General features: G+C 52.7%; 1 protein-coding gene across 1 annotated transcript in view; it reads right to left on the reverse strand.

Moving 5' to 3' along the window:
- Positions 1–10,109: 10,109 nt before the first annotated feature.
- Positions 10,110–13,849, reverse strand: part of CDK1 (cyclin dependent kinase 1) — a 240,173-nt gene continuing 236,433 nt past the window's right edge. The window contains exon 8 of the mRNA XM_069611210.1: positions 10,110–10,479. Within this exon, the coding sequence (XP_069467311.1) occupies positions 10,366–10,479 (114 nt within the window). The 3' untranslated portion in view covers positions 10,110–10,365. The remainder of the gene's footprint in view (positions 10,480–13,849) is intronic.

Raw genomic sequence — 13,849 nt, forward strand, 5'->3', positions numbered from 1 at the left:
AGTAAGTCCTATAGGGGTGCGATCTTGTACCATAACTCCCTGTCATAGTGGGCCACAATCGCGAGGGCGTTGGCCACCTTAATCGGTGCCGCCAACGAGATAACTCATCTCATTGCATCCAGCTTTCCTTTGCCGTCCGGCAGGGAAGTTGACATTGCGGCCGATGCGCCCGCCTCACCCCGCTTTCTTCTTGGCCGTCGCTGAGACGACTGAGTCAGGAGTCAGTTGTGCCCTAAGGCACAAAGGGACCGCGTCAGTGACCTGGTACTACTTGTACCAATCCCTCTTGGCAGGCGTCGTAGACGGGTTCTTGAGAAGGGTGAGACCCTCGTCCCAGATGTCATCCAGCAGAGGCACGGCAAGGACTGTCTTCCGCTTGGCCTCGCGCCGTTGGTAAAGGAAACCTTCCTTCTCTTTGGGGCAGAGCTGAAAAAGTTCAGATGCCCTGGCGATCATAGCGTGGAAAGACCCAATCTCGTCGGGCGGGGAGGCCCGGGCTGGAGGTGATGGGAGCTCCGTCCCATAGTCGCCTTCATCCTTACCCGTCATGGCAGTGTCCGTTCCAGAGTCATCCCCAGGTACAGGGACGTGGGCAAAGGCTGAGCAGGTCGCACAGGCTGAAAAGGCGGGGCTGATGGGTCAGTCTTCTCTTGTTTGGGGGACTTCCCCAATGGGCCTGGCCCCTCCATGGGGCCTGGTTCCGGCTCCTCCGTCGGTGGTAGGGGCAATCTCATCCTCATCGCTGAACATAAGGATTGTATTGCCAACAGAAAATGGCCACAAAGTTGTCCTGTGGCTCCGGAGGCAAAGGTTGACTAGGAACCTCGCCAGCGCCACCGGCGCTCTCGTCGTCCCCTTAGTCGGGATCCCTCCCGTGGGACCGGGCTTCTTCGACGCCCTCGTCGAGGCCCTCCAAGACTTTAACCAGTTCCTCCTCGGAGGCTGTGTCCGTGTCCACAATGGCCACCAGCTCTCTCCCCCCCATCCCCCCTTTCCGCTGGGGTCTTCACGATGGGCCTGAAAGTGGCTTCCCTCTGCGGTGGCAGGTAAATTCTGGGCCCCAAGGTCGCCTCCACTGGTGTAGCCTCCTCAGGCTGCGCCAGGGCAGCCGCGACTTCCTTGGCCGGGTGAATCAAGGCCTTCACCACCTTCTGTGGGCCTGTGGCCTTTATGGGGTCCCCCTCGGCTGGATCCTTTGAGATCAACTGGACCTCTCCAGAAGCTTTGCCGGGTTCTCGGCCTTCCTCTTCCCCGAGCCAGAGCATTGGCTCATGGTTGGCGCTGGAGAGGATGCGCCCTGCTTGGCAGAGGAGCCTGACAGTTCAGCGCTCCCGGTGCCCACGGACTTGCAGTGCTTTGCCTTCTGTTGGGCCCCTGTCGCCGGGGCGCCCTCACGGGACTTAGAAGACCACTCTTTCCTTCCAGCCAGTTGGAGAGATGAAGGTGTCGGTCCCTGATGGTCCGGTCCGACATGCTCCCGCAAAACGCAGTCCTTCTCCACGTGCGTTTTGTCCTCATGAAGGCAGTAGAGACATCGAGTGCTCGTCCTCCTTGAACACATTCTGCAGCTGGCATCCAGGGCACACCCTGAACAGCTTTCCGGGCGTTGAGCTTCTTTTCTCCTGGGCCATGTACTAGCCGCAGAAACTACTGGACTCCTCCAAGAAGCGTAACTATGAAAACGTCACTCTTGAGGGGCGTAGAAAATCCGAAACGGGCCCCCGTTGATCAGATGTAGACACGGTGGTGCTTGAGGCTTTATTTGACCGAGAAATGAGAAAAATCTCTGAAAAAGCAGGTAAACGCAGGAAAAAGCTCGAGCAAAACACAGACTCCCAACACTTGAGCGTGTAGTAGAAATCTGAGGATGGCTGCCAGAGGCGGGGCTTAGGCAGAGGGCAGTCATTGGCTGGGGGGGGCAGTATGACCCAGAGACCAGTGATTGGTTACTACTAAGAAAGATCAGAAACGAAACCGATACTGATTTTTCTTTACCAAGGATTCCTGGCCTGATGAGGAATATTCATGAGCATGTGAATCCATGCCAGACCCCATGCTGGTGAATATGAAAAATCCAGCTTTCCAGTCTAAATCTGGACATGTTTTAAGCCAATGTTGGAAACTTTTCACTTTTTATCAGAAGCAAATAAGAGCTCTGCTTTTCTCCATAGGTTATTGAATTTCATACTCTGAAATATAAGCTGCAAGTCATCGGATTATTTAATGTTTGGAAACAACTCATTGGATGTTAATGACAGCAGGGATACAAGCTAGGTGGTACACTTGGCAGGCATTAGATTGATCCAATTCCAGTATGTGATACCCTGAATGGGTGGCAGTTTACTTAAAATCAAACTCCATTAACAAAACAGAACTTCCGAAGTGGGCGTAAAACCACCTAAAGCAATGATATTGCAAGTCAGGTGCGAATAGGTTGCGCAGCACTGCCTGGCCGACTCTGGACTCTTCCCTGGAATCCCAGTCGACGCAGTAGAATCTCGTGAAGTTGTGTCGACCTCCACGTAGCAGCCCTGCAGATGTCTAGCAGGGACACCAGACAGGAATGCTGTAGTAGCAGCGATCACTCTGGTTGAATGGGCGGCTGGGCAATGGTCAGTTGGCCGACCGATGCCAGTGCAGGATGCAGCCGGAGCGCCATCTGGAAATGGAAGCCTTCGAGAGGGCCTTCCGTTGGTTCACAGGTCCAAAGTTCAAACAGCTGTGATGGTCTCCAAAAACGTTGTGCAGTCCATGTAGCACTTCAGCGCTCTAGCCACATCCAGTGAGTGCAAAGTCCTCTCAGCCAGTGCCGAAAGTGACGGGAAGAAAACCGGTAACACCAAGGGCTCGTTGAGATGGAAGTCAAACAGAACCTTGGGCATGAAGGAGGGGTGCGCCCTCAGCACCACCCTCGTCTCGTGGAATGTCAGGTATGGGGTTTACATGCGAGGGCCTGGATCTCTCCCACTCATTGTGCAGAGTTGATTGCCACAAGAAATGCTGTCTTCCACGATAGGAACTTCAGCAGTGCAGAAGGCAAGGGTCAAATGGGGGACCCATGAGCTTTGTCAGCAGCATGTTGAGCTCCCACGCCAGGGACAGAGCCTTCACCAGCAGGAACAAGCGGAACAGTCCTTTCATGAACTCCTTCACCAGGCGACGAGATCACAGACGACTGCGCCACAGTTCTGGTGTAGCGGGAGATTTTGATGGAGGCGTGAGCCGCCCCACCTTGGCCAGCGGCAGCACTGGAGGGGCCATAATCCGCAGAGGGTTGATCTGTGCACGGCACCAGACAGACAACGAACCTTTTCCACTTGTGTCCATAGGACTTCAGAATCGGACGACGCCCTGGCCTTTGCAATCACCTCCTTGCAGTCCGCCGGGATATCGTACCCTCTGAACTCTAGTGCTCACGAGCCAGGCCTGCAGGTTCAGGCAGTTTGACTGGGGGAGGGAGGGTCTGACATGTCCAGAAGGTATCCAGATTTGCCTCAGCCACGCTGGTGCGACGAGGATCATCCTGCACCGGGACCGTCCGAGTTCACTGAAGAGTTGCAGCAGCAACAGTGGGACCGCATACATGAACAGGCCGTCCCAGGGGAATGAGAAGCCATCGCCCATGCTCCCTGGCTGGGGAAACCTGCTGGCGAACCTCTGGCACTTGGTGTTTGTTGTGAATAGATTGATCTGGGGATAGTCCTATCGTCAAAATAGTTCCACTTGATCCTGCCAAAGCTCCCAAGAGCGCAGCTCCCTAATGAGCGAGTCAGCGATTGTGTTCTTTATTCCTGCCAGATGGAAGGGCACTAGGAACATCCCCTGGGCCACAGATCCTGCACTTCCTTGGATAAGGCTGGGGATCTGATGCCCCCCCTGCTTCCGGATGTAGTACATCGTGGTGGTGTTAGTGAAGACCCTCACCACCTTGCCCTTGAGCGACGTGAGGAGAGACCTGAGGGCCCAGAACACAGCTTGGATCTCCAGGATGTTTGTGTAGTGACCTCTCCTCCTGAAGCCAAAGGCCTCTTGCGTGGAGCTCCCCCGTGTGTGTCCCCCATCCCTCCATGGAGGCATCCGTCGTCAGTTTCCTGATGTTCCAGGGGCTGGAAGTCCATGCACGCTGCTAGATGCACACAGGTGCCCCACCACCGGATCGCTTGGCGGAAAGTCTCGTTGAGGGAAATCGTTTTTGAAGCTACCCACAGCTTGCATCCAACGGGCGTCCAGGAACTCCTGTAGTGGCCGCATCTGCAACCTGCACAGACGTACGAGGTAGATGCACAATCACATCATGCCAAGCAAGGACTTGATGGACCTCACCCTGGCCACTTCCATGGTAAACAGCGTACCTTGCCCAGGATGGCTTTCGTTCTCTCCGACGGTGAAGCCAACTGTGCCACTGTCGAGTCTGGCTTCCAGGAACTGGGCGTCCTGTGACGGTACCAAGTGGGATTTTACAAAGTTGATCGAGAATCCCAGTTCCATGAGCAGGCGGACGGTCTTCGCTGTGTGATCGACGGCGAGTTCTTACAGCCACTAGTGCCAGGCACTTGGTGAAGACCCTTGGCACCGACTTCAACCTGAAGGGCAGGGCCTTGAACTGGTAGTGCCGCCCTTGGACCACAAACCGTAGAAACTTTCAATGTCCTTTGCGTATGGTGATGTGGAAGTAAGCATCCGCCAAGTCCAGCGACAGGAAGTCGCCTTCCTCAAATTATCCCAGCACGTGCTGAAGGGTGACCATCCTGAACTTCTGGGATTGGATGCATCTGTTGATGCTGTGAAGATCTAGGATGGGCCGCCAGTCTTCCTTCGGACGAGGAAGTACCTCAAGTATACGCCATAGCCCCGGAGCCTCTTTGGGACGATTTCTATTGCGCCCCTTTTCAGCATTGCTTGTACCTCCAGAAGCAGCTGTGGCATGTGGTTTTCTTTCCTGGCCACAGGCCGGAAACAGGGACACTTGGAACTCCAGTGAGTGCTCGTGGGCCACGGCATCCAGCACCAAGGAACTGCCACGAGTCCTTTGGAAGCACCTTGAGACTTTCCGCCGGAAGTCCAAAAGGATGGCCGTAGATGGAGAACCCAGGGCCCGGACCGTCTCGGTGTCCGCCTTGATGGCCTGCAGTCGCTCGTCCACTGCCTTTCCGAACAGGTTGCTCCCGTCGAAGGGCATGTCCAATACCCTGGTCTGCACGTCCTGACGGAAATCAGTGGCCCTGAGCCAACCACACCGGCGAAGGCAAATGCTGTTGCCCAGCTGGCAAAAGCCAGTGTCAGCGATGTCCGTGGCCACCGTGATGGTGTGGTCCTACGCCACCTCACCTTCCTGCAGGATTTCAAGGGATTCTGCCCTCTTGTCATTGGTGAGGAAGTCCAGGATGGGAGTGATCTTGAACCGCAGCGAGCCACGATCACAGGGGCGTTGGCCACCTTGATGGGCGTCACTGCCGACAAGATGACCCATCGTCCCATGGCATCCAGCTTCTTCCCCTCTGCGTCCGGCGTGGAAGTTGGTGCGGTCGCCCCTGCCGATTTCTTCTTGGCCGCCGCAGAGACTACCGAATCTGGGGACGGCTGTACCCCAAGGCACATAGGAGCAGAGTCCCTCTTCGCAAGGGCAGTGGACTGGTTCTTCATAAGGGACAGTCATTCGTCCCAGATGTCATCCAGTAAGGGGACTAAGAGGACTGTCTTTCTCTTGGCCTCCCATCGTTGGTAGAGGAATCCTTCCGCTCTTCGGGGCATAGCTGGAAAAGCTCTGATGCCTGGCGATCATGGTGTGAAAGGAGACAATTCATCAGGCAGGGGGTGATGGGAAATCCGCCTCGTCATCACCACTGTCATCCATCCACATAGTCGCTGTCTCAGAGGAGGGGATGGGGTGAATGCTGGAAGGGAGGTGAGGATGGATTCGCCTCCGCTTGTTCGGTGGGCTCCCCGACGGTCCAGGCGCCGCTGGATCGTCCGCTGGTGGTAAGGGCAACCTCGTCCTCATCGCCATACACATGGCCTGCAAAGCCATCAAGATTGGTCCTGAACGGTCTTGTGGCATTGGTTGTAACGGGAGCAAAGGCTGGGGATGCGGGGGGGTCCTCTGCGGTTCCTTGTCGGCCCCACCGTTGATCTCTACGTCCGCCTCATTGGGATCCCTCCCATGGGACGTAGCCTCCTTGAACTTCTTGTACAGGATCCTTTTGATGCCAGCCAGCTCATCTTTGGACGTGGTATCTGTGTCCATTAAGACTACTGTGCCCCCCCCCCTTCTTTCTCATCCCGGGGGTCTAATCGATCAGCTGGAAAGATGTTCCCCCTCCTGGGTGGTGGGGAAACTCTAGGCCCGGTGGTAGTCTCCACTGGGGTAGCCTCCACAGGCTTCGCTAGTGTTAGGGAGAATTCTCTGTTTAGGCTGAATTTCCCTACCTAGTGAGTCCCCCAGCAGCTTTGCTGGATTTCTGGGGTTTCTTTTTTTTCTCCTGCCAAGAGTGAGACTCTTTTACCCTCACTCTTGGACATGTTGAAGTGTGTTTTCTTGGTTAAACCTTGTGTTGAATGGGCTATGGGGTCTTTTACTCCATAGGGCCTCATGTATTTTTGTGATATGGGTTACACAGCACCCTCTGTGCCGTGACCCAGGGGTGTCCTAGGGACTCCCCAACATAGACTCCATACCCTGGGACTGACTACTGTCTCCCAGGGCGTGTAAAGTCACCAAAGACTTTGCTAGTCTTGAATCCTGAACAGAACCAGTACAAACCATCATATTGTGGACGTACTGGCTGGGGCAATTCGATTGCCCCAGGGTCTGTTAGTCGAGGGGGCACGTCTCCGTCCCCCCTGATCGAGTTTTGGCTGGTGGCAGTGGAAACTACTTTATATTCGACCGCAAATATTTTCCTATGGGATTTCCCATTGTTTTAGGCTAACACATTTAATTATTTATTTACGGTAGCCTTAAACATACCGCCGGTTTATATATTTATTATTATAACTCCGGTTGGGACTTTTTGCCAAAACTTGATCCTAAAATGGCGTTGGCGTTCGCCTCTGTAACTCTGACCCAAAGTGGAGCCCTTTGTTCCACTTTTGGCGGGCTTCTCCACAGAAGCCCTCCAAAGTGGTGCCACTCTGTCTGGGGTACTTAGGAGGGGTGGAGAGGGATTTAGGCACCCTGGACTGAGTTACCTTGGTAACTCAAGTCGCACTCCGTCCTGATTGGCCCAAGTGGTGAGCCGGCCGGCTCACCACTTAGCATGTTTGAGTGACAGCTAGGCTGGGTGAATGGGGGTTTGCTGCATAAAAGCAGGGCTTTGGGGACTGGAACTTCAGAAGTCGCCACAGGACCAAGAATCCGACGAGGGAAGAGCTGAGCCGACCTGCTTCGACGACACCACCCGGTGGAGCCCTGCTGAACCGTCTCACCACTTTTCCCGACGACCGAGGAGAACTCTTAACGGAGTGGCTCCTTCCCTTGACTGGTGGGGACAACCAGTTTTCGCCTTCTTTTCGCTTCTCGAGGTATCCCGTGGCCGCCTTGCCCGTGCCAAGCACCCCGGCAACCGGAATACCACATTTTTTACCCCTAACCGCGAAAGTCGGTACAACCCTTTAACCGGAGGACTCCGCGGTTGGTTTCTTCCCGGGCAGTGCAACGACCTTCTTCTTCTGCTCTTCAGCGAGAACTTCTTCTCCCCTGACCGACGTCGAGCCTTGCTGCCACTGCCTGGAACAACTGCCACCGCTGGAGGACCCTTTCCGCTTAAGGTACCGTGTTCCGCCTGGCTTCCCTTGCCACCGACTGTACGGGGTAGATTTAGCCCCCGGCTTTCGAACCTGGGAGTGCCTGGGACACCCTGGCTAAACTTTCTAAGCCACTCTAAACTCTTTCTAACTCTTTGCAAGACTTTGAATCCCTAATAACAGTGTGATCTTGGGCACATTTTTCGCTCCGGCTACTCTAAGAGTGGGCCCTGCCTAGTGACTTTTGCTCACCTGTGACTTGGTACTTCTTTGAGCCTATTGCAAGTGTACTGGACCTTAGAGTGGTGTGTTTAACCTAATTCTGCTTTCTCCCTTCTTTTTACCTACTAGAGTGTCATCTAACGTTAAGCGCTCACCTCTGTTTGAATTATGTGGTGTTAACCTAGAGTTGTCTAGATAGGAATAAGGATTGGGACTGCTTTCCATATAACTGTTTAGAGTGTTTTACTATATTTTTGCTAGAGTGTTTTCAACTTATATGTTCTTGAAAATAACTATATACTTTTGAAACCAAGCTCTGGTCAGTGTTTGCTTGTGCTATTGTGTCTGAGTACATATTGTGTATACTTTGCATACTGCCTAACTCTTCTTGAGGGAAGTCTGACTGCTCAGCCACAGCTACCAGGTAAATCTGGGTGGTGCGGACTGCTACCAAGTGGGTTTACTGCTATACCTGTGGTCTTAAATCTTTTGCAGTGGTCCCCAAGGGAACTGCACAGGTTTCTGCCTAACAGCTAGGGCTGCCACGACTCCTTCAATCGAAGCCTTCGCTGGGTGAAATTTGGGCCTTCACCTTAGGTGGGAGGGGGGGGGAGGGGGGGTTACCGCCTCGCCCCCACCCCCCGGTTGTCTCAGTCGGGATCGACTGGCGCTTCTCCCGAAGCTTACCTGGGTTCTCCAACTTCCTCTTCACCGAGCCAGAGCATTGGCTCGTGGATGGTGTCGGTGACATTGTGCCCTGCCTGGCAGCTGCGGAGCACGAACCAACGGTGCCCGCAGACTCAAGGTGCCAAGCCTTTTGTTGGGCCCCCGTCACCAGAGAACCCTCAAAGGTCTTAGAACACCACTCAGACCTCTTCTCACCCGACAGTGGGCTCTTCCCCTCTAGCCAGTTAGTGAGCCGAGTACGATGGTCCTTCATTATCTAGACGGACAAATTATTACATAACGCACAGTCTTTCTCCACATGCGATTTGTCATCGTGAAGGCAGTAGAGGCACCGGAGTGCTCACCTTCCTTGAAGACTTTCTGTAATCCACATCCAGGGCAGATCCTAAACAGCTTGGATCCAACAGGTGTCGTGTCTGCTTTGTTCTGGGCCATGACCACGCGGGGTAGGCCTCAAAGATCTTCCGGAATCCTCCAAGAAGTGAAAACGCGATGAAAATTCACCCTTGGGGTATAGAAAATTCCAAAACAGGCCCCTGTTAACTGAAAAAAATTAGAGCAAAACTGAAAATATATGCAGTAAAAGCAAGAGCTATAGCACGAGGACTCCCAATACTTGAACATGCAGTAAAAATCTGAAGATGGCTGCCAGAGGAGGGGCTTAGGCAGAAGGCAGTCATTGGCTGGGGGCAGTATGACCCAGAGACCAGCGATTGGTTATTAGGACAGTCCAGAAACAAAACAATTCTCTTAACCAAGGATTCCTAGTCGGACAGGGAATATTCATGAGCATATATGTGAATCCATGCCAGACCCCATGATGGAGAAATTAATTTCAATAGGAGGAACTGTAAGGTCCAACACAAACATCTCTCCAAAGACATGATTAAGAGAACTACAGAATGGAATGCTCAAAGCAGTATCATTTTAAAGTGTTCTAGGCTAATGGGTCCTGAACTAACCAAAGACGGGGCAAGAATTGGAGGCAACGTGTGCAGCATGGTTTGGGTATAGGCTAGGTTATGGGGGAATTTTGGCTCATGTATACTGTTGCTGTTCAGATCTCGCGGTAGGCAGATATAATTTAAGCAAACTACAAATCATGTATAATCACAATTTATGAAGTATTTTCAAAGGAAACGGACAAAAGATCAGTGCACAGAGGAGTGGGATATAATTGTTTAAAATACACACATTGACAGAACAGGCCGAACATCAAGTGACCAGGCACAAGAAATGAAAACATTAACTGTGGTAAATACAGGAGGCCATAATCCTGGACGTAGTCGATGCTTTGGTGTTGCATTCTGAAGGGATCAATGCACATTGCAAGGAGCATCATGGATGACACCACGAATTCTTCAACCAAGTGTGTGACAGGACCTCTGTCCACACAGGTAGCAGGACATAGAAGCTGCTTAGGTGGAGACAACCATGAAAAAAAAATACCAAGAAACTGTACTAAAGTGTATTTTATTTATAGAAACTTGTGAGATCTGCCTACATCACGTTCAAACGCTGAACAAATAATTAGATAGATTTATTTACATTTTTGGACATTTAAACTTAAGTAACTTCAATGCTACAAAGGTTTAACATGAAGACAAGTAAATACATATATATAGGACAGACGAGACAAAATAAAAGTGGTGATTCACCAAAGGTTATATGTGTCATCTTGAAACACAGGATCTCTCCATGGGAGCATTTTAATTAGTTCTTGATTTGATTGGCTGGAAGATTGGATTTGTCCAAGTCATCAAAGTAAGGGTGGTTCAATGCCTCTTTGGCTGCTATTCTCTTTGCAGGATCATATATCAAGGTTTTCTGCAACAACAAAAAGTTTAATAAATAACTTCACAATAACAGTTGCTACATTCCCCAAATGTTTCTCCAATCACATTATCTGGACATTTATCTAAATGGAAGAAAAATGAAGTGTTACTCACTGGAGTGACCAATGTACTCCTAGTCCATAGTCCCCTTTCCTCCATCCTGTATGCCATCCCTCGCTAGGGTTGGGAACTGAAACATTCACCAGAAAAATAACCCTTTCCTGTATACGCAGAAGTGCATCCCTGGGATCATGCCCTACCTTAGCCCGCCCACCCACCTCAGTCCCCTTTGACGCATTAACTGTATTGAACTGTTCAGCCTCACTGCTTTTTAGGGGGGGGAAGGAAGGTGGGACGTATGGTGGAAAGGGGACTAGGAGTAGGTTAGTCACTCTGGTGAATAACAATTACTCCTACGTCCTGTCTGCTTTCCTCCATCCTGTATGGGCTACTACAACTGATACATGGGGAGGACAGCCTGAGTCTAGGCAAACCCATTACGGAGGAAAGCTTAGCCAAATGCTGCATCAGCCCGTTCACTGGTATCCAGACAGAAGTGCTTGCAGAAGGCTGATGGAGTAGCCTACGTCGCCAATCACTTGCCACTGTACATGAAGTTGGAAGGCAACAGCCACTGCTTTGGCCCTGATAGCATGCATGCCCCTTGGTGATTCTTTGTGCCGAGCCGTGTATGCCTCCTGGATGGCTGCAGTCATCCATCTGGCTGTTGAAGCTTTGGACGATTGCCATCCAGTTCCTGATCTGCCAAATGAGGCATCCTTTTTGCAAAGTCCTTTGTGCTATCAAGATACAATTTTAATGTTCTAACGTCCAAACAGTGAAGAGCCGTCTCTGCAACTTCCTTGGGGATAGGATACTTACCTGTAACTGTTGTTATCCAGCATGGATTCACATGCTCATGAATATTCCCCCCCTCAGGTCGGGAATCCTCAGTAAAGAAAAAAAAAACAGTATCAGTTTCGTTTCTGTTCTGTCTTTCTTAGTAGTAACTGATCTCTGGGTCATACTGCCCCCAGCCAATGACTGCCCTCTCCCCAAGCCCCTCCCCTGGCAGCCATCCTCAGATTTGGTAGCACCTACAGTGGCAGTATGACGAAGTGAAGAGCCGAAGAGGGGAAGGGAGGGTTTGCATGTGAAACCATGCCAGACCGATGCTGGAGAACAGTTACAGGTAAGTAACTTGTTCCTTCTCCAGCATGGGGTCTGGCATTGATTCACATGCTCCTTAATATAAGAATACATAGCAGTACACACAAGCACAACCACAGGAGGTGGCAAAGGCTCAACATTAAGCACCCTTACCTCCTCACCAGGCCCACCTTCAGGCGAACAGGTTGTGAAGCTCTGCTTGGCCGACTCTGGACTCCTCCCTGGAATCCTGGTCGACGCAGTAGAATCTAGTGAAGGTGTGCGTCGACCACCACGTAGCAGCCCTGCAGATGTCCAGCAGGGGCAGACCAGACAAGAACGCCGTGGTAGCAGCGATCGCTTTGGTCAAATGGGCTCCGACGGCCAGGCAACGGTCGGTTTGCCAACTGGTGACAGTGCATGATGCAGCCGGAGAGTCATCTGGAAATCGAAGCCTTCGAGAGAGCCTTCCCTTGGTTCACAGGTCCAAAGTTCACAAACAGCTGTGATGTCTTCCGAAAACTCTGTGCGGTCCACTTAGAACTTCAGCACTCTAGCTACATCCAGCGAGTGCAAAGTCCTCTCGGCCGACGATGAAGGCGACGGGAAGAAAACTGGTAACACCAAGGGCTCGTTGAGGTGGAAGTCCGACGGCACCTTGGACATGAAGGATGGGTGTGTCCTCAGCACCACCCTCGTCTCGTGGAATGTCAGGTATGGAGGTTTACAGGAGAGGGCCTGGATCTCTCCCACTCGTGTGGAGGTGATGGCCACAAGAAAAACTGTCTTCCATGTGGCCCTATGAGCCTGGTCAGCACCACGTTGAGCTCCCATGCTGGGGCCGGAGCCTTCGCGAGCAGGAACGATCGGAACAGTCCCTTTCATGAACTCCTTCACCAGGCGATGAGACCATAGGGATGACTGCACCGGCGTTATGGTGTAGCGGGAGATAGCAGCTAGATGGATCTTGATGGCGGCATGTGCCAGCCCCACCTTGGCCAGCGAGCGCAACTATGACAGCACCTGAGGGGCCGTAATCCGCAGAGGGTTAATCTTCTGGTCACGGCACCAGAGAACCTCTTCGATTTGTGTCCATAGCACGCGAGATGAGGACGCCCTGGCCTTTGCAAGCACCTTCGTGCAGTCCGCCGGTACATCTTATCTGCCGAACTCTAGTGCTGCAGGAGTCAGGCCTGCAGGTTTAGTGACCCCGGGTCATGGGAGGATGGCGCCTCCTTCTCTGGCGAGAAGATCAGCGTCGTCAGCAGTTTGACAAGGGGGGGGCGCAAACATGTCCAGCAGGTCCGGGAACCAAATCTGCCTCAGCCACGCCGGTGCAACGATCATCCTGCACCGGGACTGTCTGAGTTGACTGATGAGTCGCAGTAGCAATGGCGGGAACGCATAAAGGAACAGGCCGTCCCAGGGGAATCAGAAGGCATCGACCAAGCTCCCTCGCTGGGGAAACCTGCTGGCGAACCCCTTGCACTCACTGTTCGTCGCGAATAGGTCGATCGGGGATTGCCCCATTGTCAAAATAGGCAATCCACTTGTTCGTGCCACAGCTCCCACTCGTGGTACGAGTGCAGCTCCCTGCTGAGTGAGTCGGCAATGGTGTTCTTTATTCGTGCCAGGTGGAAGGGTACCAGAAACATCCCTAGGGCAATGGGCCAGTGTCACAGATCCTGCGCTTCCTTGGTAGGGCTGGGGATCTGGTGCCCCCCCCCTGCTTCCGGATGTAGATCATCATCATGGTGGTGTTGTCGGTGAAGACCCTCACCACCTTGTCCTTGAGGGACGGAAGGCACGACCACAGGGCCCATAACACGTCTCGGAGCTCCAGGACATTGATGTGTAGCGACTTCTCCGGGAGCCAAAGGCCTCTTGCGTGGAGATCTCTGGTGTGCACTCCCCATCCTTCCAGGGAGGCATCTGTTGTCACCGTTTCCTAATGTGCCAGGGTCTGAAAGTCCATACCCGCTGCAAGGTGCGTGCAGATGCCCCACCACCCGATCTCTTGGCGGAAAGTCTTGTTGATTGAAATCCTGTCTTCAAAACTGCCCGCCACTTACACCCAACAGGCGTCGAGGAACTCTTGCAGTGGTCGCATCCGCAGCCTGCATGGGCGCACGAAGGCGAAAAGGCGGGCAAACTGGTTATCCCCACCAGTCATCCCTGTATCCATCATTCCTTGGGAAGGGGGCGTTGGGGCG

Source organism: Ambystoma mexicanum, chromosome 8 (assembly GCF_040938575.1).
Source record: "Ambystoma mexicanum isolate Mex_15411 chromosome 8, UKY_AmexF1_1, whole genome shotgun sequence".
NCBI lineage: Eukaryota > Metazoa > Chordata > Amphibia > Caudata > Ambystomatidae > Ambystoma > Ambystoma mexicanum.